This window comes from Grus americana, chromosome 1 (assembly GCF_028858705.1).
Source record: "Grus americana isolate bGruAme1 chromosome 1, bGruAme1.mat, whole genome shotgun sequence".
Taxonomy (NCBI): Eukaryota; Metazoa; Chordata; class Aves; order Gruiformes; family Gruidae; genus Grus; species Grus americana.
In genome coordinates, this window is record NC_072852.1 from 87,394,962 (window position 1) to 87,422,121 (window position 27,160).

At 46.0% G+C, this 27,160-nt stretch overlaps 2 protein-coding genes and 1 non-coding gene across 5 annotated transcripts; 1 reads left to right on the forward strand and 2 right to left on the reverse strand.

The window, feature by feature from the left end:
- Positions 1-206: 206 nt before the first annotated feature.
- Positions 207-26,551, reverse strand: NCAPD2 (non-SMC condensin I complex subunit D2). 3 transcript variants are annotated; one of them, XM_054818625.1, is made up of 31 exons: positions 25,596-25,853; positions 25,437-25,512; positions 25,230-25,288; positions 24,592-24,773; positions 23,973-24,112; positions 22,494-22,621; positions 22,286-22,409; positions 22,055-22,202; positions 21,350-21,547; positions 20,689-20,823; positions 20,075-20,159; positions 19,306-19,480; positions 18,829-18,950; positions 17,620-17,829; positions 15,544-15,718; positions 13,718-13,802; positions 13,433-13,566; positions 11,927-12,059; positions 10,279-10,363; positions 10,014-10,175; positions 9,551-9,768; positions 8,255-8,366; positions 7,836-7,959; positions 7,454-7,609; positions 7,061-7,238; positions 6,228-6,322; positions 3,375-3,455; positions 1,207-1,393; positions 848-974; positions 546-704; positions 208-358 (listed from the first exon to the last, which is right to left on the reverse strand). In XM_054818625.1, exons 1-31 carry the CDS (start codon positions 25,717-25,719, stop codon positions 276-278), a joined length of 4,200 nt encoding a protein of 1,399 aa, XP_054674600.1. In that variant the 5' UTR covers positions 25,720-25,853; the 3' UTR covers positions 208-275. The 3 variants fall into 3 exon arrangements, with proteins under 3 accessions (XP_054674617.1, XP_054674600.1, XP_054674606.1); XM_054818631.1 differs by lacking the exon at positions 25,596-25,853 and adding an exon at positions 26,410-26,551 and having other exon boundaries at positions 210-358; XM_054818642.1 differs by lacking the exons at positions 22,286-22,409; positions 22,494-22,621 and having other exon boundaries at positions 207-358.
- Positions 24,848-25,169, reverse strand: LOC129201997 (small nucleolar RNA U85). The gene has a single exon (XR_008575577.1). It is a non-coding gene; the product is annotated as a small nucleolar RNA U85 (small nucleolar RNA).
- On the forward strand, positions 25,928-26,738 carry MRPL51 (mitochondrial ribosomal protein L51). Its single transcript, XM_054818705.1, has 2 exons — positions 25,928-26,287; positions 26,469-26,738. Exons 1-2 carry the CDS (start codon positions 26,032-26,034, stop codon positions 26,663-26,665), a joined length of 453 nt encoding a protein of 150 aa, XP_054674680.1. The 5' UTR covers positions 25,928-26,031; the 3' UTR covers positions 26,666-26,738.
- Positions 26,739-27,160: the final 422 nt, after the last annotated feature.

Consider the following 27,160-nt stretch of genomic DNA (forward strand, 5'->3'; position numbering starts at 1 on the left):
TCAAAGATTTTTTTTTTTTTTTTTTTTTTGAGAGCAGATTACTTTCATCTGCAAAGCCAGGGCAAAAAACAGTCAACGTGGCAGCTATGTTCATCACTCCCCTTCTTTGTGGAGATATCAAAAGACAGGCTTGGAATTGCTTTAGCATGGTGTGTAACTTCCATTTTGTCCTCATTTAAAGCACTATCATATTATGGGGTAGTTCAGACAAGAGAAGACGACTGCTACATAAAATGAGTTTTATTTTTAGTTAAAGATAGTGGCAGATGGTTCCCTCAGCGCAGCCGGCGGGCTGAAGACCTGGTGATGGGAGTTGTTTTGGTGGGGGTTTCATCCTCTTTTAATTCTGCCGACAGCTCTAAAAGAGTAAAATGTGTCAATAACCAGCACTCCACCACCTCAAACAGAAAAATCTACAGGCAAGCTAAGCAGTGCTCTGAAGCCCTACACACCTTCTGCCTATTACCAAAGAAACATCCCTGATGGGCCCAATCTATAGTCTTTCTCCACTTCCACCTTTTGAGCATACATGTACAATGCCTTACCGTCCTCAGAGCTGTTCTCCTCATCGCTGGAGAAGGTGATTATAGCTTTTTTGGATGGATGGCCCTTTTGGACACGCTTATGGTTTCGGAGGGTGCGAGGCTGGGGTGTTACAAAATCTTCATCCCTGTTGGCTGTGCTCAGGGGCTGGCGGCGTGAACCTGCCAAGAAAAAAAAAAATTAAAACCAACAATAAAGACAAAGGTAGCAGCCATTCTGTCTGTGAGGGTGAGGAAGAGTCCCTAGGTGTCTCTGTTGGACTGCAGGATTGGGGGAAGGCTGCAGTCTCACAAGAGGAACATACTTGCTTTTGGTTTCTGCTTGGCTGGCTCTGGCATTGGAGTTTCACTACCTTCCTGGCACGTCTCTGCTGAATCCAGCCCTTGGTTATGGGAGGCAGACAGCTTCTGCTCCAGCTCTTCAGCCAGCGCCTGATGGAGATGGAACAGAGTAGGGAAAAACAAAACAAAATTAAAAAAAAAAAAAAAAGAGAAGGTGGAGGGGAGAGAAGTATTACATCCATAACAGAACTGCCATCAAGTTCTCTGATAAACTGTTGGAGTAACCTGCTTAATGTGGAGAACTGCAGGGCTTTCCAATCACTCTGTGTGTGTGTAAGAAGTAATCATTTTCTTGGCCTGGATACTTGCCCCCCATCCTTACTTTAGTCTCAGGTTTGCCGCCTGCTCTGCGGAATCGAGCCAGCACAGTTTGGAAACAACTGTAGACAGCTGGAGTTTGGAGCTTGTCTGCAAAGCAGTCAAAGTTGTCCTGCAGCTTATGAAGGCCCCGTTCCGAAATGGGAAGCAGAGTAAGGCAGTAGGACAGATCCCGATATTGACGTTCAGTTCTGGGAAAGACAAAGATTGCCCTTAGCTCTTACGAAAAGGAGTGTGTAAGGAGGAGCACATCCTACCTAGAAGTACAGCACATGAGGACAGAGAGTTTCCTGCAGGTGCTTCTGCCCTGCAGAACGTGAGATTCAGGTTGTTCTGTTACAGGTCAGTTAGAGTGCCGTGCCATACCAACCACTTCACAACCACCACTGTATTCTATCACAGACACTGAGTTAGCATCTGTCAGACAAACATGAAGGCTTCACTGTTAAAGAACAGTCGCTTGTTTAAAAAAGCATCAAAAGTTTTTTCCTCCTAGCTGGCAATATTACATTCAGTGAGGTGACGACTCCTCTTGAAGGGCCTTATTTCAACCAAATAATAAAAAACCCATGGCTGCTCATTTTTGCATGTTTGAGAAGCTTTATCTGATGTTCTCTCTCTCTTTCCTGGCCAGTTACATAAAGAAAGCCATTTTCATTAAGATAAAAAGTGAATAAAAACAACTGCTGTTTCAAAGAAGCACTACATTCAAATTCTAGCAAAAGTTCAAAAGTTGCGGGGGGGGGGGGGGAGCACCCCCTCCAGCACGCTAACATCCTTAATGTAGCTCTCTGTGATGGAATGGGAGGAAAAAAAGTTAGGCCAAAGCCCAGACAGATAGAGAACAAAGCTGCAGCATCCAGGTGTTTCCACATCTAAAGTCTGAATGATACTTGGCATGTTGCTATGTTTAGAGCTCCAGAAATGCTGAGGAGGGTGATGGTGGCTGCAAAATCTTTTCTGATAAGCTCCTCTTTTAGCCTGGAGTGAGAGTCTAATGCACAGTAGCAGTAATGCTAGAACAAAACTGATCACCTTTGTTGTACAGAAATATTAGGGCATTTTAGTAAAGGCTACACATGGCTTACACACAGATGGTTCTTTACAAATGTGGTGTGAAAAGTTCACCAGTGTTCCTGGGAGGCAAATTTTGGAGAGAGGAGCCACTCTCCGCTCCAGCTCAGGAAACAAAATCCAAATATTTCTGGGGAATATGCAACTTCCCAAGGCAGCTGAGCAGGTCACATGCCCAGGCACTGTGTACAAATGGCCAAGATAAGCAGACACAGCTTAAACCTCAAGGGCAAAGCCACAACAATGGAGAAGGAAAACCACAGGAATGGAGGAAGGCAGGGTGCACCAAATCCAGTGGAAGGTAAAAATGAAGATACCACTGAAAGTACATGAATGAGGCAGGTAAATTTCTACTATCTTCTTGGATATTAAAAAAAAAAAGTACATCTGTATCAGTGGAGTTACAGCTTGGGAAAAGGAGCAACAACAAAAACCCCCAAAAGCCAGGAAGCAAAATGATATCCCAGATTCATGTGATGGGCCCAGCAATATATACTCCATAATCAGCACCATGACCAAGGCAGGTACACCTTGCAGACAGAGCAGAGCAAAGACATAAATGTATAGTGGCACAAGCCCTCAAATAAGAAAACAGAGTCCCAGGCATAGAGTTAGTACTGCGCAGCCCGTGCACACAGAACAAGGCAACTAGGTAGGTGAGATCACCCCAGGCAGGACTGCTGGGGAGATCCCAGCTTCTCAATTGAGCACACTGATTTCTTAGCCAAGATGCAAGGGAATAAATAGCCTGTGGAGAAGGACCACAAATGTGCGTAAAAATCACACGTGAGGCATCTCCTTGCTCAGCTGTAATGCAGATCTAAATTGTCACAAACCTTTTCCCTAAGAAATGAGGAAAGGGAGAGGGGCCATCGCAATGTAATAAGACCAGAAGCCTTAATTTATATCTATTCATGTATTTTTAGGAGGAAGATAGAAAAAGAAAGAAAGAAAGAGGGACATAATCCAAGTTATGTCAGCATTTGTCACTTTGCCACATGAAGAATATGATGTGAACCTGTTAAAACCAAGCTAGTTTCTTGTAACAATTCCTCAGAAGCAGACTTGCTTGTCAGGAAAATTAGGATTACAACCCACCTGGCAGTCCGGAACCGCTGACAAAGTTTCTCCACCAAGCTCTCTGTCTGTTTGTCTTTTGTAATATATGAGAAGAGATGTCTGCAAAGGAAAAAAAAAAAAGGGCAAAGTTGAGAGCCCAGAGAGGAAACCCCATTTCTGCCTACACCATGGGATGCTTGCAGCTATCCTATCCAGCGATCAGCTGGGTGGTCCTTCAAAAGAAGACAAGAGAGCTCTGCATGCCTCAGACTTGGTTCAGGAGAAGCTATAAGCATATATATAATTTCAAAGAGTAATCACAGTCCCTGTTGGGGGACAGCTGCTATGACATAACATATAATTAAAACTGCATGTTTGCATAATAGCACCTGCCTAGGGTGAAACTAAGAAATCCAGCTAAAGCAAAGATCCTTGCAGGTCTGGAGTGAGAAGTGCTAGTATCTGTGCAGGGTCTGAGGTAGGAGGGACGCTGAGAAAGCTGAAGTGTCGACTTCTGATCAGCTCCTTCCATCCAGTTTTAAGAGCATACAACACCTCCAGGCTATCTCCTCACTTCACAAGTTACTCTGGCAGACTAGTATGTCTGACAAGCAGACCTTGAGGGGAGAAGGGAGGCATGCAGTATTTTTTATTCCCCTCAAAACAGTTCCTGTGACTTTTTTTCATTATCAGTTTGCTGAAGGTGTGTTGCTGTATTTTGGATCAATGCAAAAGTGAGTGTTACTGTACACTGAAGGGGGAACAGAGCCTAACAGAACTTAAATGCTAACCTGATCCCACATTTTTCTTCGCTTCTTGAGGAAGAGGGAGACATGGACTTGAGCACAGTTAAGTACATTTGCATTTTGCATGATGTCCTCATAGATATCACGGAATAACTTGTATTTATTAAGGTGGTCCTGCTGGCCTCCCTTCCTCCCTTCTTCTTGAACCAACGTTTCTGCTAACTTAAGCTCAGTCAGGTTGCCACTGACCTTGATATAACTGCTCTAAGCACATCCTTGTTTGGTCTTTTGTTATGTCTACAACCACCACACCAAGCTTCTTTTCTAAGATAAAAGACTGTATCCTCAACAGTCCTCCCTTTGCATCTGTTCCAGCATCAGTTCATCTTTTTTCAACTTCAAGTGACCAGAACCGTGGCGGCATTCCAGGCAAGGTCTCACCAGCACTACCAATGCTTCCCTCTACATAAACAGAAATAACCTGACTGCTAAAATAGCAAGTGGAATGCATCTTTAACTTAGCCATAGCTTTACAGCAGAGGTTAAAAAATTTCTAAACATTCAACCTTACACTGTTCTGCTAGTTTTCACCTCAGTTATTACCGTAACCCTTTCATTGTGCACGGGTTAGTCCCTTAACAGTGATGCTCCCCCCACTATCCCTATCTTTCTTACATTTTTCTGTTCTCCAGTCTGGCAAGTATCCCTGGAGCATAAGACACTGCGCTTCCTTCCTAGCCTGTGCTTTTGTCCACCATGCTTTCTGAGTTAAACCAGATCCTCTCCACAATGTAAGCATGTCATATGGGAAAATGGTTCAGTTTCAACTATTATTCCCTTTTTTCCCCATTTAAGGGATATGATGTGGTGTGCTAACTGATGATCAAGTCTTCTTTAAAATTAATTAGCTTTAGACTAATTTGATACCCGTCTACTTTGTTAAAATCAATACTGCATTTTCTCTTATTTGCCAGGCACCTCCAGTTCTCTCCCTGTATGTTGCTGTAAGTTAGAAAAGTCCATCTATAGCTGTCTTAACCACACTAACCACGCTTTAATGCAAGTGCTATACTTATTCTCTAGGTATGTGGCAACACCTCCAGTTTGACAGTTATTAAAAATTGTAGTGAAAACTCCAGAATTATGTCCCATTCTTTTTATACGTGCCTTGTTTCTCTGTGATGGCTTGCTTCCACTTTAGACACAAACTTCCCCTTCTACATATGCTGTCAGTAGCCACATGCTGTATTTCCTATTATTTCATATTACTCTCCTTACTGAAAGCTGAAGCAAAACATCCATATATTTTTGCAGCCATAAATTATTTTCAGTCTCAATTTCAGCCTCACTAATAGACCTTTTCTGTGCCTTGCAATTCCTACCTGTCCAAAATTCCATCCCTTTTCCTAAATGCACTGGAGTCTCGTGGACAGAAAGACTAGTTGAAAAAAAATCACTGGAGATTTTATTGTTGTTCTCTTCAGCAACAGCAATACTTTTGTTTTGTCCAACACTCCCCTCTGAATCCATGTGGATTCAGGCAGCTCAGAAAAACCCTCATGTAGTTAAGTTTCAGATACAAGAGGAAAATTTCTGTAATTTACCACTAAAGACATTCTTTGTGCTGTCTATGAGCAACCAATACCCTCAGACTGAAATATTCCAATATGTGTCTCTGCTATGGAGTAAGGCGTTCTTGGGGACCAAAAAAAACCCCAACAAAAAAAACCCCAAAACCCCAAATCTGTTATCTTAACTACAGCTTAACTAAAATTGCTTACAAAAGTCCACTAGGCCACCAAAATGACAAAGGCAGCAAAGTCTTTAAAATCTGTTGTGTTCTCCTAATATTGCATACCCACATTCCCATGCATAAACCCAACTGTTTTCCTTTTCTAGAGGGAAAGTCATTTTGGATGAGCTAGTGGAAACTCTTTGTGGAGTCTCTGCTCACCCCCAGCTATGTGGCTTTAGAACTGATTCCCCTCAGCATGACTCCATTTCAGATACAGACTGAAAGAGTCCGATCAAGGAGAACTGAAAAAGCATTTTGTATATGTCACTGTCGTTTCTCTTCCCTGGATCTGGCACCTCCTTTGCGTAAACGTAGTCCTGGTCAAAAAAGATTTCTTGAACACCAGAATACCTCATGATAGTGTGGAAGGATTCCTCCTCTACGCCGCAGTTAGGATCTGAAAGACGACTGATTATGTCTGGAAGCAGGTTATAGATGGCATTACCCTGTGCAGAATACAAGGTTCTACATGAGATACACAATTATGAAGGATAGCTCAAGTCAAGCCAAATAAGCTGCCCACTTAAAATTACCTCCTTTCTCCCCACCCCAAATCTACTGACTGAAAACATCAGCTTTTTGAAACGAGCTGTACACAGCCAGCCAAACTGTTGGGAAAACCCAACCAACCACCAAGCTAACAACAACTGCAACCCTTGGTTTGCAACAGATCTGCTCTTTAGCAGTCTTGGATGCAGTTTCTTTGCTTTCCAACCTTGTCACAACCCCACACAAAAGCTTCCTGATAAAGGAAACTTACACAGCAGTTCAGCTCAAGGAACTGCGTCCCATCTTGCCTGAAGAGGCCCAATCCAGGTTCCTTTTCCCACTGCTTTTTCATGGTTTTATCATAGACGCTGCAGATAGGAAGTCAGTGCAGTCAGGTGGCCAGCTCTGCTTTTAACAGAGCAAGCCAAGATAGTAAAGCCCAGTATCACTGCAGCTTCAAGGCACTGGTTTGGAGCCTGCTTTCCAATGTGAATGGATGAGGTTAAATTCAGCAGCATCAGGGTTGAAATGAACCCCATGTTGCAAAATTTCTTTTATCTACCCTCATTTAGGCAACAAAGAGGGAGACACAGTTGCTCCACATCTTCTCTAGGACTCAACTCTTGTGTCATTGACCCAGCCTCCACCAGCCCTTCCCCACTCTTGTGAGCTAAGGTCCCTGAGCATCCACTTGCCTTGTTGGAGAGTTCACTGAAAAAGTTCTGAGCCACTCCCATGATTGCCTCCTCTGGGTCTACAAGCAGAGTTGCCATTTCGCTCACTTGGCCCTTCACTTTTACCATGTCTTTGAGGATGAGGTGAGTCATCACCAGTCCAGCCGTCTGCCTCACGCTTGGGCAGGGGTCCCGCAACCTGACAGAAGTATATAGTTACCACAGACAGCAGCTGAGTATGTCTAAGTTACTGATACCCATGACAGCTTACTCCACAGGCCAGGTCTGTTATCTCCCTACACTGACACCTTCAAATTTCTTTTCCCGGGTCATTCTCACCTTCCGGAGGCCCAGTGTCACCCTTCCACAGAGTTCTCATCACTTGTGGTCTCTCAGCAATGAGTGTAGCATTACCTGGCATACAGATGTGACGTCCAAGGCTCCACCAGGTTGGGGAAACGGATGGCCAGATCTCCTGCTGCAATAATGAGGTTGGATCTCACACCGGGCAGAGTGGACTTCTCCATCATAGTGAAGAGCAGGCGCAAGTGGGAGTCACAGAACTCAGAGCTGATGAGATAGGGTACAGAAAAGAAGGCATAGATACCAAAATTCCATCTCTCAGAGCAGTGGGAGACAAAAAAACCAAACAAAAACCACCCACAAAAAACAACAACCCAAAATCTATGAACGCTTTTTTGTGTTTGCTCTCTCCATGGGAAAGGAGTTGCAATATTTGCTTGTGCTTTAGTACTAGGAAGGCTGGGAAGACAACACCAGCACAGCTAGGTATTACCTGATCATGCAGACTTTGCCAAGAGTCAGGGCTGCAGCAGCCGAGAGTGCTGAATCACTGTAGAGCCCAGGGTTGTTGCAGATCTTGAGCACCAGTGGAACAAAGGCAGAGAACAGGTGCTTTCCTAGAGAGTGGAGATAAAGACCGTAAGCATGAGAGCACTATTTGTGCATCCCTTTAAGAAGAGTTACTCAATTTATCCCAGAACTCCTGCAGACTACAGAAACTGGTTGACTCACTTTCACTGTTGAAAAACCACCTCCAGAGAGGCAGAGCAAAGCCTACATAGAAACTGACATTGGACAAAAAAGAGTGTTTCCTTCTGAAGGAAACAGCTTTCCTCCTTCTGTTACCCACCGTACCTGTTCTTTTACACAGGCAGATGGAGCCAAGCGCTCCTTGATGGCAGCCACACTTACCATCTAGAAGTTCTGTCTCACAAATACTGCGGATGAGCTCAGCCTCGGTGTCATCAGCTGAGGCTCCCACGAGGCCCAGCTCTTCTTCCATAGTGGTCTCATTTCCTGTGCTCTGTGCAGAGAGGAAGACTGTGAAAAAGATGAACGGCAACAATAACCCTTCACAAAGCGCTCTTCTCTCGGGCAAGAGGTACACGTATGTTACCAGCAGCATGACTAGAGTTGAGAACAACAGACTGACAGTTTTACAACCCACTTTTACCCTGAGAACTCAATGAAGCTGTGAAGGGTAGTCCAGGATTTGCCAGTCCATGTGCCACAGAACACCAATGAAAAGAAAGCCTAAGCTACTGAAGCTACTAAGCTGAGACACAGGACACATCTGCCATCAATGCCCGAGTCCAGCACAACTTAAGGGACAAGTGAATCCTAAAAGCAAGAAGTTCAAAGCAGCCTCTGAATTGCTAGTCTTGTGAGCGAGATTATGGGAAACCTTATAGCAAGGCAAAAGCAACACAAGGGAAGAAGAGAGACGTGGGCATTGCACAGAGACCAAATCTGCATCTAACTGCTGCTTCTTGGAAAATCTCATAGTAACCTCCTCCTGTGTGGGAAATAGTAGTGACAACTGATAAGCAGGGTGGATGAGGAAATGAACTACAGATGTCTCTGGACATAGCAGTATCGGCATCTAACAGAGACTGGATACCTAGGGGCACACAACTTTTTTCTCAATTCTTTCCCAAGAAAGTCAGCCTCACTACACTCTGGAAAACATTCTGAGGTAGATCTAACCAAACAGGGTATTTCTATCATACAGATCCCATTAAGAAGGTTACTATTAAACTTTCATCATTATTACCTGAGAGAGGATAGGACCCTCAAGCCCTATGGACCAAAGTTCCAGAAGCCATTTTGCAAAACTCAGGACACAAATGGGTGTTCTTCACCACTAGCAGCAATTGCTAAAGATTGCACTGGTAAAAAAGGAGGCGATGAGTGGAAAGGAAATGTTTGCCTGAAGCAGGAAGATAAGCATGGCCAGGACATCACCCTTCATTCCCTCCCCTCTGCCTGTCCAAAACTCAAGAACAGTGAGAATTTTATTGAACAGGGTCATTCAAGGACCTCAGCTCTCCCTGTCAATCCTGACCAACACACGTCCATTTCTATTCCCAAAGTGTGCATTACCCTGAACCTCATGCATCCTCGGGAGTGCATTTTCCAGAAGTTTGCTGTGGCAGTAACTGGGATGCTTGAAGAGCTTTCCACAGGAAAAAAATCCTCAGTTCTCACCTGGGGTCTCTGCTTCTTCGCACTGCTGTCAGAACGCTTCTTGGTTTTCTCCTCCTCTCTGAGGATGCGGCGTCTGCGTAGCTCAGCACTCACTGACACTTCCAAATATGCTACCTGCTGCAGTGCCACCTGTCCCACAAGGGACACCAGGTGCATCAGCAGGAATGTGGGGAGACTGGTAGCACCATCAGAGATTCTGCTGGGAGAATCCCCTGCATCTAGTGGAGAAAAATTACTATGGTTCAGTGTTGATCTAGACCTCTTCCCCCATCAGTTACTGCCCAGTCTCACTGTATAACCCATCTCCACACTTCACAGACTCCTTCACAGCACTCGCACCCTTCCACGCCAACACCTCCACTAGCCCCTCAACTCTGTTCTCCTCCTGCAGTTGCTCTAGGCCACCCAATTGCAGCACTAGAAATCACAGGTACAGATTTCCTTTGCCAGCTTTCTTCCTCACCAGCTTTCTGCCCATCAGCCTCCTGCAGCTTGTCCAGCACCTGCTGACTGCACATCTGCAGGATGTGAGCACATATCTCCTCTGGTCCTTCTGCTAGCTGGTAGATGAGCATTACCGCTGCCTCCATGAAGGGGATCCAGTGACCACTTGGCTGGGCAAAGCCTGATGAGAAGAGGGAGCCATGTACCACACATACCAGCAACACCACAGGCTGTCTCACAGCCCAACTCCATCTCCTCCAAACCTACTGCTGACTTGAGCTCACCTTTACTCACAGTCTCACTCAGGCACCCAAAGAGCATGTGGTCCTGTGGCAGTCGAAAAGGTGTGTTGTTCTTTTCCAGTGCTGGCTGCAGAGAGAACAGATGAGTTACTCTTTGCACATAAGCAATCCCTGCATGCCCTTCCCAGTACTTAACCTTGCTATGTGCACAATGCTAGTCAAACCCATGCTAAGCCCATGGCAGGGACATCCAGTACTGCTCTGCAACTAAACACACAGCAGGGACATTACTGTCACTTCTGAAGGCATGGTGACAGCACTGGGTGGATTTAAAACTTGGCCAAATGATGATCCCAGGCCAACCCAGACAGTTCCACTATTTCACCTTAAATCAAATTAACTCTTGAAATCTCAAAATGACTCCTTTTAAATCTGGTATTATTTACTCATTCCAAAATGAATGAGGAAGGAGACCTTTAGAGCATCTCCAGAGTTATCAATAGTAGTCAACTAGATGCCCTTGCCTATGGGTACTCCAGAACCATGAGGTTTTGTTTAAAGGCAAAATGTCATCAGTAGAAATAACAGAGGATAGCTCTGGATCCAACACCACCTCACACTTAAGCTGTTGCATATGCTCTGTATCAGTCCCACCACATTTTAGGTTGGGAATAAGGTAACCCAGAGAACTACTAAACAAAGTATGATGATGCCTGAGATATCCCAGCACGTCTGTGGCTGCCTGATCAGGATATACTTGACCAAAACAAGCTACTGCTTGAGCATTTACCAGCTTTCTGTAGCTGGAAACAAAATTTCTCAATTCACTACAATCCTACTCTCTGTGCTCAATTTCTGGTTGTGGGGAGGAGGGGAAGGAAGAGCTACCACAGTCATTCAAGTATCTGCAGTTCAGTGTCCCTTCTCACATACAAACTCAACTGCAGAGTTAAGTCAACCTAAAATTGAATTACAACCGTCTTCAGAACATTTAAGAATGTTGTAATGCACATTAATTCACGAAGACCCTGCAGTAACATCCCCAGCAGAAGGGGCCAATGCAGAATGATGGTGCTGTGTGAAGGAGGGCTGCTTTTATGCTGGAACTCCTGAACTAAAATGCACTAAATGCCTAAGTCAAAAAAACAAAGAGGTGGGTTTTTTTTTTTCCTGAGTGCATGAAAAAAAGTATAAATTGTTCCCCAGACAAAGCAGCCATCAACCATCACGTTGTTGGAAGTACAACATGGGCAAGTTTGAAAACGTTTTGTGTTTTGTATTCAGCTGTACAGCTGACAACTCCCAAATATCAATTAATAGGGAGGGCAAAAGAATCACACCACCAGAAAACATCAGTAGAGGAAAGGCTTCATGGCTGAAGAAACACAAATCAGCTTAGAACTGGGAGTCTGAGGAAGAGAATTGAAAGAAAAACAGATTTTCTTGTGCACTGAACTCTTTACTAATTGAATTCAGCCTGTTGCCTAATGAAAATTCTTTTATTACATGTTCACTGATGTGTGCTAATCTTTCCAGACAGTGCTGCTGAATGGTCTCAACCTTAGTTTCAAAATCAGGAAAAACTTAATAATTTCTCTCCCTTCTCAATACAAACCATTTCCTGATAACTCAGTCGGTTTCTGGATAACTCTGTTTCTGGATAACCTCAAGAACAAGCTAAGAGTCTTACCTTAGGGTTACTGGCAAGTTTGGAGATCGCATTGCATACTTCTTGAGCCAGGCGATAGTCTTCACATACCTTCTCAGACAGCCCCACTGTCACCAAGATGTCCAGGTTGCTACCTATGATCTCTGGCTTCCCTCTGTGGAATGGAATGGATAGGAGATGATATTTCAGTTGCTGCTGAAAGTTTACTGAAGTATGGATAACCAATAGAAATACTCCTTGTGCCTTGCAGAAGGCAGTGGTTTGAGTAAGAAGGGAAAAAAAATAAAAATCCATCCAATGACTCAAGATACAGCTACAGGAGCAGCAAGCAATATTCCACAGAAGCCAGTATAATCCACACTCCACTAAGAGATGAGGTTCTCCAAAGTGAACAACCCTGGGCACACTATCTCTTTGTAAAGAAGGAGGATTCTTGACTCTTCTTTCTTATCAGAAAGGACCAAAACTTAAAAGGGTAAGGCAAAGAAAAATGTTGCAAACCAGAAAAGAGTCCAGCAGCTCAGAACTGGTGGTGTGTGACACTTCCTCCCCTACTGTAGGAAACAAACCAACACCACCTCACTCCCTTTCTACCTCTGAAAGGTAGAATTATGCAGGCCTGGTCTGAGGAATATACAATTAACTGAGTGAAGACGGCAAGAACAGGATGTAATTTATTTTAAAAGAGCATCTAAAAAGCTTATAACGGGCATTTATAAGACAAAAATAAAATCACATCCCTTAGCAGATCTGTGAAGAAAGCAATGCTGTTCTTATTTCTAACCCATGGACTCAACACAGGATCTCATGGGATACCCCGGAAACCTACAGTTTTCTTTAAATCCAATTATTTTAGGGAAGGATATTAATTTTGAAACAATGCCTACAATTCTGCCGCAAGCAAGTGGGATGAGGTGGTAGAAATACCTTGGAAGGAATATCTAATACTCAAATTGCAGAACTGGCTGCAAGCTCCAGAAATGGCTCCAACTCTAGAGCCAAGAATTTTAAGATCATTATTATACGCAGGCCTGTTTTTGACTGATGAAGGACTGAAGTAGAAAGAGCAAAAAGAAATCAGCAGATAAGCTAAATGCCAAAGGGTTACTGGGCTGGGAACTTAGGAAATTAAAACCTTATAGTACAATTACACTCTTTGCCCCCAGAAAGGGAAGCAGATTCATTTCCCTCCACGCTAAAGGCTCCAGACATCTCTAGTCAGCAGCTTCTTGCTGTTCTTATCCAAACACAGATGAAGCTGCAGAGCTGTGACACTGTAAAGTCTGAGAAGGGATGGATATTCAGAACACAAAGAAAGCAACGTTGTCATACTCATTCAGAGACCGTGCTGGTGGGACCCAGCACCAACTATATTTAATTTCAGGCTTCGTTACTCCATGACGTGGTTACTATTTTTGAAGCTGCAGAATAAAGGGTCAGCTGATGCAGCACCCACAGTTCTTTGACAGAAATCAACTCCCCATACATCCTCCCACTCACAGGATTAGACCAGGCCCTTGGGCTCACCTTGCCATCATCCCCAGCAGCATCACAGCAGCACGTTGTTCTAGTGATGAGCACTGAGATTTTTCCGTGAATCGCTCCCAAAGCAGCTGGATCACAGCAGGCTTTATTTCATCTTTCTGCACAAACTCTGAGATCTGGAAAAGAAATGCAATAAAACAAGTAGGAAGAGGCAGAGGAGGATAGACTTCAAACCAACAAAGACATTAACTGCAATGACTACCATTTTAATGTAACAGATGTCTAAGATGACAAATACAATCCAAACCAAGGCAAGGCAATACTCACTATTTCTTCTAAGCACTGTATCGTTCCTAGCGATGCATCCACCATGATGAGAGAGAGAGAATGCACCAGGCCTTGGGCCCTGGCCCTTTGAAGGAGGAAAAATAAAATAATTTTAAAAAATTTAAAAGGTAAAGAAAAAGCAACTATCACAATTACTCTCCGATTCAGAGAGCTGAGGACACCTATTAGATAACAGAGCTGATCCCTAGGGACAGGAAAACTTCCCCCTCCGCAAGCTGGGGTTCTCCAAGTCACCCCACTCAAGTGCCAATGAGCCATGACATGGGCTCAAAAGTCTACTGCCTTGTGCACTGCTGCTCCTCCTGGAACTCAAAGACCCAAGAGGCACTCGCCAGCCACTTCCCAATTTGCTCTCAACCACAAGTCAAAGTCCTCTTCCATACAGCACAAGGAACTGGAAACCTTTCTATGAACAAATAAGGCCAGAGCTCAAACTGCAGAAGACTTATCTCCCAGCAATACTATCAAGAAGAAATAAGAAGCAGTGGGTGCTTTTTATTGCCCTGACAGTACAAATGAGGGTGAGGTATGGTGCATCTCACCAGGGATCACATTTATCTTAGTAAATGTGTATCCAATAGGATTTACATGTCAGCAAGTGCTAAGAAAAAACGAGCAAGTGCCACAGTAGAGAGGAGACACAGCTCCTCTTTAGTGTGGAAGACACAAGCATCTAAGTGGTACCCAGCTCCCACCTCCAAATCCTCAATAAGGATCAGCAACAAAGACTCTATTAACATCCTCTCATCTGCCACATGTGGAAGTTTGTTACAAAAAGATTTAAGATTGGTCTAAATGAAATACAAATAGAAATGTGTGTAAAAGCACCCAAATGATAATAATAATAACTAACCTTGTATAGCATGAGGGAAAAAGAAACAGTGTATATTGAAAAATCAAGGATACAACTGACAGTAAGAAAACCAGTAAACACTGAGGAATGTGTTGTTTAAATCAGAAGCATAATGCCTACACTCAGATAAGGTCACAGCATGCATTACATGTCAGCAAAAAAACCTGAGCTCTGGTAACAGAAAGATACCTCCTACTTCAGACCACACTGTATACCATTCCTCTTACTATCCCAACAGGATGAGCAACTACAGCCATAAGAAACCCAAAGTGAGGGAATAGACATTGGGCAACAATTTTTCCCACAGAGGGTAAAGTATGCAAGGTTCTTAGACATGGGATGACTCCATAACAACAGTTGACTCCCAAAGGGGTTGAAATAGCCATCCAAAAAAACCCAGTTCATTGTTGCAAATCAAAAACCCCACTGACACGATGAACATTCATAACTGACATCCCTTGTTCCCTATCACAGAGGGACCCTACCCAGATCATTTGGGCACACGTATCTTGGTGCAGGTGCTTTGTATGACAGTGAAATTTATGAGAAAGTTAAGTGTGAGTGCCTGATACCAGTTTTATTTCAAATAATTCTCAGCTTTTCCTTCCATAAGATCTCACATGGAGTTTTGCTGCATGAATTTCCTACATCTGAACACAATGACAAACTAAGAGCAGACGCTCAGCAGTAGGTCCCATAGGATGACCAGGATACTCACTTATATGTAAAAACATCTTGGAACTGCACAAGTGTTGGTAACAGCTCAAACAGAAAGCATCTTTACTAGTAGCCACAAACCTTACGTTTCAGCTCAGCCGGAAGCGTGGCAATTTTGATTTCTCTTCCTGTCCATGACCCATTTCCAACAGATCCCCAAAAGAAGAAACAGAGGAGTGAAAAAAAAAACCCCAAACCAAAACCAAAAACCCCTTCTGATTAGGAAGGCCCATACCTCTCCGAATCCCCGCTGGGGCTCAGATAGAGCCTCCTGTAGGCATTCAGCACGGCCTCCTTAATACCAGGCTCTTTTGACCATATGAGGGGGAGCATCCTGCGGACTCCAAGCAGTGCCTGGGGCACACCAAACTGCGAGACTGTCACAAAGAACTCAATGGCTTCCTGCACCACTGCAGAGAGAACAGATGTGTTAGTGCAGTTCTTTGCTTGTCCTCATTAGTGAGGCCATTAAAACAAATTCATAGGTGTACTGCTCTCACAGCAAGCCCTATAATCATCTAAGATCACTGCTACTGTCTACAGAGGGCTCAAGTCAGAATGAGGTCACTAGTACAAAGATGTAGATGTTCTGGAGGAAACAGACACAGGTTAACATTACTACAGCTAAATCTAACATGATACATTTAGGAGACATGGCCTCTGTGCTCTTCTGAGAAAAAACAAAATGCTCTTCTGGGAAACAATAGCTTTGGAAAAGAAAGATCTCGTGGTTACAGCGGACAAGAGCAGCTGCACATAAGTCCCAGTGTGATGCTGTAACCAGAGGAACTAAGCTATCTGATGTATAAACGAGGTAAGGAATAATGTCTTTGATTCCAGCTTGACTAGTGCTGAAATATACTGCCCAGTCTTCTGCTCATAAGACAAGAAAAAACATTAAGTTGGAGACCATTCACAAGACAGCCACAATAATGATTAGAGACTGTACAATGAACAGTTCATAGAGTCTGACCTCTGGTTAAGCGGGAGTTTAACCAGTATAAGCCCCAACTTATAAATCTGAATAAAGATCCCCCATCAGACAAGCTGGTATGCTTACACTGCCCCCAGTCACACTAAAAGATACATATTTGCAATAGAAAAAATAAAATTAAATATTTAAATCTTAAATCTTTAATTAGAAGAACCTAAATCTGAGCACACGCAGCCCTTAAGACCACCCCCTCACTCAGCAGCAGACTGTCTCCAAATGGAGACAATGTCTCAAAATGTCTCAGCTGTCCAGACACCCAACTTGCCTTCCTTATGCTACAGCATAGGGCAACAGGGAGGTGGAAAGTTACTAAAATCTGTGCAGCTATATATATAAAAAAACAGAACAAAACATGAAACCCCAGGTGTTTAAGTATCAGGTGAGGGGCACCCTCTCGGCCTTGAACTTCAAATGTCTTGTAAAGACACTGAACTCAGGAGTTCATTTTTGTGTGTGTAAACAGCTTGTGACATCCAAACCTTGCTGGGGAAGCCCACATGCTTATTACAGGTAACATACAAGTTCTCAATACAGATGAAGCTTCAGAAGTGTTTGCGTGAAGCTGGGACACTGTGGTGTACCCCAGAACTATGGGAGGAGTAGCTGGCAAGTGCATGTGCCAGGGTGGATGGGAGAGGAGGGAGCTGTGCTCAGGGGTGCTGATTCATGATAAGCACTTAAAAAAGTCTAACTGGTTACAGTAGTTCTAATATTGAATATTAATAGCTGAATTAACTCAAAGGCCTACTCATTACCACCTTTACAGTACTGAAAAGGACCAGGCCATAGAAACTGTTGATCAAGATCACTATTAGCTAGGGAATAAAGCTTAAGGAAAGGTGAGGCAGACAAGACAAGCTGCTCAGTTCCCCTCTTCCGGCCAGCATAACATCTGAAGCTGCATCAGGGCGCTGAGCAGGTAATGGAACCCAGCTTCATTGGCCATGCTTACTTTGGAAGAACCTCAGCTGAGATGATGAACACACATCCCCTCCCACAGGATGGGGGGAGCCTCCACAAATTAAGTCATTTTGGTCACCTGGCTTTTAAAAACATTTTCAACCTTGATATTTAAAAGATGTATTCCTAAAAAGCTCATTCATGCCCTAACACAACCTCTTCATGACACCCATTTCGATGGTGCTTGCTGTTCCAACATCCTGGAAGTGCCTGTGACATCTGCTCAGTGAAGAGCAGCCCCTCCAACCTTTTCCCCTTCCCCTGGAGCTCCAGCACTCCCACGTCTCCTCTTTAGCAAAAGGAAATATCAGGAAATGCTGAACGGGGAAGAAAGGGCCCCCTGGCTATTTCACATACCTGAGGTACAGTTTTCATACATCATCTTGCTGATCAGGCTCAGGGCTTCTGTGATTTTCACTGAGAAGTTGTAAGCATCTTGCAGGTACTGCACCAACATCTCCTGTTTGACCAGCTCTGTTTGAGACTGCTCTTCTGCTACAACTTCTTGAGTCTTAAGACTACTGTTGCTATGTGGAGGATCCTCACTGTTTTCATCTGGGCATGAACCTGCACAGCACAAACACTTGATTGTAAGCAGTATTGAAGGTACAAGAGAAACAGGCATGGTTCAGGACATTTTAACCCTTCTCTTTCTCTCTCCAGCCCATAGTGACACCTTCCAAGAGCCAGACTTTCACAGAAATCCAAATTCTGCCATCAGACTTAGTTACAAAGACAAAATCTCAACATGCTGTAGAGCAAGTTCCAGTACTACAGTGTGATGCACCACAGAAACGCCAACTTAATACAGGGGTGGAGAAAGGCATGGTCCAGTTGGGACCGTTTAAACTCCATTAAAATGCTGAAGGGGTTAATCTGAACTTGACAGCTCCCCAAAGATGGATGAGGCCCTTAAAGGGAATCAGGGCAGAGTAGGAAGGAAGCAAATACTACTACTCTCTAGCAAAGTTTGTGCAAGTGTGGAGAGTTGACAAAGTTAAGAAGATTAAATTATTTAGATGGTAGCCTTTTGATAGAAATGAGCTCAAGCGGATTGGCTAGGAAATCTTACTCTGAAACAAACACCAAAGATAAAGCACGTGAAGTCTTAAAAATATGCCCAAAGGCTTGAGCCCCAGATAAGCAGACTTTGCTTGAAGCAGATACTTGGTCAAGGCCTCTAGGGTGGCATTATATGCCACCACCTGTTCAGGAAGCAGAACTCCTTACAAATTCAGACAGGACAGAAGGGTGTGAGTGAATAACACTGGCTTTGCTCCTCTCAGTGGATATTATGTGAGTTAAAGCATCAGAAATTCACTTCTAGTGGGAACATGGAGCTATTCCAACCAGAAATTAAATAACAGGACTGCTGTGATCCAGCCAAAATGTCAGGCCACTAGACGAGTGAATGATCCAGAGATGATGCAGCTCTATGAGCTGTCAAGTATACACGGACTGAGCCCCACAGGTCAGAAGGAAGGACAGGGCATTCCAGAGGGTTTTGGTCTAGCTCTAACATCAACTCGGACTTAGGGAAGAGACAGAGTGATCGGAAATAGTTACCTGTGTAAAGTCTCTTCAGAACACCTAGGATTGTTGCCTCCTCATTTTCCTCTGTAGGGCCACTGAAGGGTTCCTTCCCCTGGAAGCGACACAGGGCCTTCTGCGTAAGGCGGGCTGCACTCCTGTACAATGATATTGCCCAAGAGAAGAACATCAGCAACCCCTTAGGGCAGAACACGAGGGAAACCATCCAACTTTGCCCTGAACACCTGGAAAAGCAGCTCCTGCCAGCATCTTGGGCCCCTTTACCCTTCTGATTCTCTCCCTCATCCCACGGGGAGGGAGAGAATGAGCCACTGTGTGGTGCTTAGTTGCCAGCTGGGGTTAAACCAAGACACCATGTCAATCTCTTCCTACAGAGTAATGTTACTGGAAATCATCCCTCTACCCTGGAGCTCAAACGTTTCTCAAACAGAGAACTGGAGACTGACATATTCCTTGGGAAAAACACTCTCTCAAACTACAGAGCCTTCTTACTTGTAATTCAGCTTCCTCAGCAGCCTAGTGATTTGCTCCGATGCATTCTCCACTGTTTCCTCAACTTCCAGCACCTCCTCTTCCCCTTCCTGCAGTGGTTGAAAGAGCTGCTGTGTGGCAGCCCTAACTTCAGGCAGCATTGCTTCCCATTCTTCCTCTGTGGTGATTGCTGGAGCTATTAAAAAAAAACAACAACAAACCAAACAACAGAGAGAATGAAGAGAACTCATCTGGAACTTAGGAATTCTAGTTCCCCTCCCTGGGCTATTCCAATTGCTGATCCCACCCAGACTGCAGTTAAGAATAGACAAAAACTCTTTGGCATAAAGAGAGGCCACTGAGGGTAAAAAAAAAAAAAATAAAATATTGACAGGTAAGAGAGAACCATCAGTTGCTATTTAATGTTTTGTAGGCAACATCAAGTCCAAGGCTAATCAAGTTTAAATTAGTATCTAACCAAAATTATGGCTCAAGCAGTCCCTGAATGGTTGAAAATGGAAACCTGGGAGGGTGTTCATACGTATTTTCAGTTGTTACCCTGAAAATAGGATGTTTAGCTAAATGGACTGTTGATCTAGATATGGACATTCATATGGTCCTTTTATAACACCACAGTATGAAAAACTGTTGCGAGTTTAACCCCAGTCATCTGGCCTCACCATTTCACATGAGTAAGATCTGAGACAAAAGCCACCATAACCTGAGGGCAAATTTAAGAATAAATAAGCCCTGGTATGCCCTGGTACGGGGAAAGAGGAAGGGAAATTACCTGCTGTGGATCTGTCACGGTCCCTCATTTCTTGCAGCTTCTGCACCTCTTTCTTCAGTGGCTCGGCCAAGTCAGTAGAGCTTAACTGAAGATGCCAGGAAGAGAAGAAGAAATATGTTACTTATCTTCCTTTCTCTTCCACTCCCTGCCTTAAGTTGTCAATCCCCTCAGATAACCCTGCTTTTGGAAACTGGAATAGTAGACTCTGGTCATCATCCTAGAATGGGAACTGCTGTAAATTGCCAGTCTGAGGCTCAGAAGCTCAGGAGAAGGTGCAGCTAAACACCAAAAGCTGCAGCTCTGTGCAGAATGTTCTAAAGGACTAATTCTGATCTTAAGGAAAGAAACCCCACAGTGTGTTCCTATCAAACTGCTGCAGGTTTTTCCACAATCAAACACATCACCCCTGGCCTTCAGCATACCTACCAATTACACCAAGCGGGGAAAGAGCCAGAGAAAGCAAGATCTGAACTTGGGAAAACCACCTGCAGAGTCAAAGGCTATGTTGTCCCTCCCACAAAACACAGAAAGGCTGCTGCCCTGGCTGTAGCACGCTGCAGATATTCACCCTGCAAACAGATGTCTAGCATATCCACCACGCTACTCAGAATTACCTTGCAGGAGAAGGGATTGTTGGACAAAAAGGCAGCCAGGAGCTGGATCGCATTTTTAACTACTACCACAGATTTGTCTTTGAGACGCCCAACAGCCAGCGATACCACAGAGTGAAACTGAGTCAAAGGCAGGGCCTAGCACACAATGAGAGCATAGACAAAGTTATCAAGAAGGCCTAGAGAGTCATGAAAAGTTATTTTACTGCAGACATATTAATGGACTAAAAGGCACAGATTATAGATTTATAGAAAAGTCTAGGTCTGAAGGGACCTCCGGATATCTTCTGATCCAATCTCTGTTGAAAGCAAGAACTTAGATTAGGATATCCAGGGTCCTGTTGAGTCAAGTCTTAGTATACCTAGTGAGGGTGATGTTTTCCCATACCCATGTCCAAAAAGAGCTTGCATGCTCTGCTCTTCCTTCTAGTCTGTCCCAGTAATAAAGTGTAGCATTTAATTTCTGTTCCCCAGCTCCCTCACCCCCAGGATCTTTGGTCTCTTGGGAAAAAGAAATTGCAGACACCACAGTATACAGGGACAATACCTTACTCTGTTAAACTTCAGTCTTTGCAAACAAAGAGCAAGGTGACAGAAAGTCCCTTAGAAAATGCAACAGAGGAAGGGATGACTGAGGCAACGCCACTCCCCAGCACAGATGTACCTTGCACCGAACGATTCGAGTGAAAAGCTGCAGCACGCGGCTGCGCACAAAGCCATTGACGTCACAGATGTGGGCCTGCAGCATATTCAGGAACTGGTCCCGAGTACCACGGGCAGCTTCCTCCAGCTGGTCACCATTCAGCACCTGCACCAGCACTTCTGCCATAGCTGCCAGAATGGCATTTCGCAACATATAACTCTGCAAAAAGAAGAGTTTTTGAACCAGGAACAGACAAAACCACGTGACTTGCTATGCCAAGGGGAAGGATGGCCCAGAGTTTGGGCCTTCCAAGACCTTGGGTGAGCATGGCTGTGCATGCAAGGCAGAGTAATCCAATCCTGCTATCCAGCTAGGTCCGCAGAAGCCAAAAAATGCTATGAGAAACATGTATGGCTTTTAAGGGCAGTTTAAGAAAAGGTAACACAATGACAAATTCGTTAAATACTGAAGAACAAGGGACGACAGCTGGGATATCAGACCAGTGAGCAGTCTCCCATTCTCTGATGTTTGGGAGTGACAGTCAGACAGTAGATGTCATGGTTTCTGTTTTCTTTGCATCTATTAGGTAAAGGCAGAACCTATTCCAAAGGACAAGTTTTGGCAACTTGATCTCTGTGAAAAAGGTTCTGTTTTCAGACAGAAAAACAGGATAGCAGCACCTCCACCACTTCACTTCTCCAGACACGTAATACTGTGGAAACGTACCTCCCCATCCAAGTGATGCAGGAGAACACTCATGTTGGATAGCACCAGAGCTGGAATCTGTTCAGCCAGTTCAGTTATAAAGGTAGCATAACCCTTGACTCCAGAAGCATCACGAACCAGATCCTGTGGACATTTCTGTCCGATTTCCCTGCACAAGAAAGAATGAAACAAGGAACAGGGTGCCTCGAGCTGCTAGGGATGGAAGGATAAGCCTTGGGGTATTTTTCTCACCTTAGCAATTCACCCACCAGGCTTTTCAGACCATACTCTGAGACCCAGAGGCTCACAGCCTGCGCAAACACTGGGGCTACATGTTCAAAGTGCTGCAGCATCTGCGTGATCTTCAGCGTGGCACCTTTCGCATGTGAGCAGGAAGAAAGAGGTCAGGGAAAGTAACTGGGAATGGCTTCAGGAAGAGGGCAGAAGAGCAGGAACTCACTGAACATGTGATCATAGTGAGTCAGAGCTGCAGCAAGCAGATGTGTCACAGCCTCTCTTGTGGCCCGGTACTTCTGGAGACCGATACTTGAATTCTCCAGGATACGGTAGCAGCTTCCTGTCATTAAGCTAAGCCACAGAGGAGAGACAGTCAACCTCAGTATCACAACTTGCACCAACATCATTCTAGCACACTGCGCTAGACAAACATTTCTCTCAAATAGAGAGATTCTCCAGTATCCTTAAAAAAGTGATCAAACAACATCTGAATTTGAGACACCTACATGAGGAAAGGAAGTGGTTCCTAAACATGTTCCTTCTGCCTCAAGATGGTTTCCTCAGTTTCCCAGAGATCTGCACCCTGCAGAGGGCTGTAACATCACCTCACTGGCAGATTTAACATTTAACCCTCCCTTCCAGAAAACCACTGTCACCCATCCCACCTCTACGTTGGTTGGATGGTCATATACAGAGGGTAGTGGTCAATGGCTCAATGTCCAGATGGAGATCAGAGATGAGTGGTGCCCCTCAGGGGTCTGTACTGGGACCAGTACTGTTTAATATCTTCATCAATGACATAGTGGGATTGAGTGCACCCTCAGCAAGTTTGCAGACGACACCAAGCTGAGTGGTGTGGTAGACAAGCCTGAGGGACAGGATACCATCCAGATGGACCTGGACAAGCTTGAGAAGTGGGCTCATGTGAACCTCATGAGGTTTGACAAACGCAAGTACAAGGTCCTGCACATGGGTTGGGTATGAATACAGGCTGGGGGATGAAGGGATTAAGAGAAGCCCTGAGGAGAAGGACTTGGGGGTGCTGGTGGATGAAAAGCTCAACGTGAGCTGGCAATGTGTGTTCGCAGCCCAGAAAGCCAACCGTACCCTGGGCTGCATCAAAAGCGGTGTGACCAGCAGGTCGAGGGGAATGATCCTCCCCTTCTACTCTGCTCTTGTGAGACCCTCCTGGAGTTCTGCATCCAGGTCTAGGGTCGTCAGTACAAGAAAGACATAGACCTGTTGGAGTGAGTCCAGAGGAGAGCCACAAAAATGATCAGAGCACCCCTCCTATGAAGACAGGCTGAGAGAGTTGGGATTGCTCAGCCTGGAAAAAGAGAAGGCTCCAGGGAGACCTTATAGCAGCCTTCCAGTACCTAAAGTAGACTTAAAAGAAAGATGGGGGCAGGACCTGTTGTGATAGGACAAGGGGTAATGGTTTTAAACTAAAAGAGGGTAGATTCAGACTACATATAAGGAAGAAATTTTTTACGAGGGTGGTGAAACACTGGAACAGGTTGCCCAGAGAGGTGGTAGATGCCCTATCCCTGGAAACATTCAAGGTCAGGCTGGATGGGGCTCTGAGCAACCTGATCTAGTTGAAGATGTTCCTGCTCATTGCAGGGGGGTTGGACTAGATGACCTTTAAAGGTCCCTTCTGACCCAAACTAATCTATGATTCTACAGCCAGTCTATCCCATACCTGACAAACTCTTCTTCCACCACCAAACCACTCCAAAGTTGACGGAGATCCAGTTGCAGCAGCTGTGTGAGCAGCCGTAAGAGTGGCTCCCTCTCTTCTTCCCACAAGGATCCAGAGATCTTGGTACGGTTCTTCTTGTTCTAGAAAGGAGATTACACAATACGATACATTAGCAGCTTGACAACAGAAAAAACCCATCGCGATCCTGCTTCCCTCAAAAAAGAAAATGACTGTTAAATTTTACAGCATTAAGAGACATACAGTGAGATGCATGAGAAACTTAATATGCCTACATCAACTGACCATTACTGTCATCTTTGACCACAGAAGAAAACTCTTGTGAAATTATCGGCACACAAAATACGAGCCAAACGCTGAAGAGTGAAACAGAGAGGCCTAGGCATCTGAGCCCCTGCTAATGTTTAGACACATATTGTCCCTTTAACTGTTTTCCATGTACAGTTTCACAGAAATCCCAGTACTCCACATTATGCACTGCTCTAGCCAGCATAATGTTTAAATAAACCCAGCTATAACATCTGATAGATACCACAGAGTTCAGCAAGCTTACGTTTTCTACTTTTATCATCTTGTTTCCCCCTCCAGTCCCCTCACCTACCTTCCCAGCATGATCCACCACCACCAAACCATTCTTGCAGGTTTCCGTTTCAAAGGCGTCCACCAAGCCAGTCAACAAATAGCAGTTCATCTTGAGAGTGTTGAGGTGAGCAGTGCGGTCTGCGTGGCTCAGCCCAGAATCACCCAAGATGGCAGAAAGTTCATTGGAATGATGGGACACCACTGAAGAGAGGCAGAAAGTCATGACCACTCCTTGCCAGGCCCCTCTGCTGTCCTCTCTTTTGGAGACTTAGAGCAGTCATCAGATTACCAAAGACGTGTGCTCACATCTCACCAGCTGTAACACGGGCTGCCCCCTGCAACCCAAACCTCGGATCACTGTCCTGTCCTGTCCCCACAGCCCCCCATCAGCTCATAGAAACACTCACTCAGAGCTGATGCATCCCCAAGATGTATTTTCCAAGGACACGGGGAAGGGGATTTTCTGTCGGCCTGCCCTTACAGCGAACACGCACAGCTCTGCATTGTCCACCAAGATTACAGACCCGTATGACTGGAAGGGGCTGAGGGTGCAACCCAGCTGGTCGAGTCACATTAGCCTTTATATCATCATTGAGCTGTCAAAGGAGAGCAACCTCTCTATTACTCCCGCTTCAGCTGGAAACAACAGATACCCACCCTGCATCATCAGCTCCAGGGCATCCTCCTTGACAGCAGTCCCCACAGTTCGGAAGTGGCTGCAGGGCAAGCACAGTGCATGAGAGCAGCCAGTAAACACAACCAGAGAGAGGCGGGAGCACCCGAGCGCACCAGCCTCTCTGCCACCCTCCTCCAACCACTCCGCTCCCGCTGTTCCCGGCTCCGCAGTCGTTGCTCTGTACTCACTGGAGCAAGCTGTAGAGAGGGTCGAAGTGCTGCAGCACTGCCAGGGCGCCCCGCGCCCGGAAGGCGGTCCGGAAAGCTGCGGGGAAACAGGGAAACGGTCACGGCCGTGAGCCGGCAGTGGGAGCGGGCCAGGCCGGGAAGGGTATGAGGGGGCCTTACCTGTGAGGGCGGGCGGCAGCTCGCAGGCGGGCAGTACCTCCTGCACCACATAGCGCCCAGGGCCGCCATCACGCAGCAGGTCGGCGGGGGCGAAGGGCAGGTGGAACTCCTTCGCCGCCGCCATAGCCCCCGACACAACCTCGCGGGCCGCCGCCCGCCTAGGCCCGGGCACTCAAAACAGCGCGCGCGGGCCGCGCTCGCCCCGCCTCCTTCTCCGGCCTATCAGGGCCCAGCAAGGGAGCCGCGCGCCAGCGCCTTGCCCAATCACCAGCTCCCCTTCCCTCTTCGACCGTTAGCGCGACGTCACCCCTCGTCCTTCCGTTTCCCGACGGCCACAGCGACCGGAAGGGGCGGGGCCGAGACCACAGTACGGCCGGCCCGGCGGAACCGCTTCTCCTTCCCCGGCGGTGGGGGGACCGCTCGCGGGGTCACCCCAATGGCGGCGCTGGTGCGGGCAGTGGGCCGAGCCCTGCTGGGCCGGGCCGCGCCCCTGCTCCGGGCCGAGCGGAGCATTAGCGGTGGCGGCGCGCGCTGGGGACCCGTGCGGCCCGGCCTCCCCGTGCCCCTCTCCTCGCCCCTGGCAGGGCTCACCCGGCCCCTCCGCATCAAGGAGCCCCCGAAGCCCAAGCAGGTGGATCGGTGGACGGAAAAACGGGCCTTGTTCGGGGTCTACGACAACGTGGGGATCCTGGGTAAGACACAACCCCCCCACGCTGTGGCCCCGGGCAGGAGGGGAGGGAGACTGGGCCCACCTGCGGGCGAGCAGCTCCTGCAGCAGCGAGGGGGCGGGGAGGGGGAATTGGGGCCGACCGACCTGGGAACTGCCTCTTCCAAGGCCTGGCTTCATCCACTGCTCTGCCCTTCTCTTCTCAGGTGACTTCCAGATCCACCCAAAGAACCTCATCGTGGGGCCCAAGTGGCTGCGAGGCTGGCGGGGGAACGAGCTGCAGAGGTGCATCCGCAAGAAGCAGGTGGTGGGAGATCGGATGTTTATAGAGGACTACCACAAACTCAACAAGAGGATCCGGTACTTGTACAGGCGCTTCAATCGTACCGGGAAGCACCGCTAGGAGCAACCATGGGTTCAGCACGTGGAGCATGGTTTTGTGGCATCACAGTCAGAATAAAGCCAGCTTTCACACAGTTGGGTTCCCAGTGCTTTCTGCAACCTTCGCTGTGTACTTCTGGCCTGGTCCCAGGGTCCTGCTGCTGCTCCAGGCCTGAGGTCCTCTGTGCAAGTTCTGTCCACTCCATCATTTCTGACATCTCACAGACATCTGTTCTGGCCTGCATCCCCGAACTTGACCTGAGAGTCCTCTATTTTTTTTTTTGGCCAGACTTTGAGCATCCTTTCTGTCTCTCTAAGCCCCAGGTTCTCACATCCTACTTAGCAATTCCAGTACACTCCAGCTTAGATTTTTTTTCTCCATAGCCAAGTTCTCAAGTTAGTGCTGAGTGCCTGCCAATATGTCTTCCTGCTCACTGCTTGCCCCCTTGCCCTCCATTTATCTGTGATTAACATTAAGCATGAATGATCCAAATGTTAGTTGAAATGCATCAAAACC

Bases quoted from the DNA above. Each gene is read 5' to 3' on its own strand.
- MRPL51 (XM_054818705.1), top strand. From the start codon at position 26,032: ATGGCGGCGCTGGTGCGGGCAGTGGGCCGAGCCCTGCTGGGCCGGGCC. The intron at 26,288-26,468 runs GTAAGACACAAC...TTCTCTTCTCAG, and splicing joins CGACAACGTGGGGATCCTGG to GTGACTTCCAGATCCACCCA.
- NCAPD2 (XM_054818625.1), bottom strand. From the start codon at position 25,719: ATGGCGGCGGCGAAGGAGTTCCACCTGCCCTTCGCCCCCGCCGACCTG. The intron at 22,203-22,285 runs GTGAGAAAAATA...TTTCTTGTGCAG, and splicing joins CTGGTGGGTGAATTGCTAAG to GGAAATCGGACAGAAATGTC. The intron at 7,960-8,254 runs GTAAGTGTGGCT...TCCACTCTCTAG, and splicing joins TGAGACAGAACTTCTAGATG to GAAAGCACCTGTTCTCTGCC.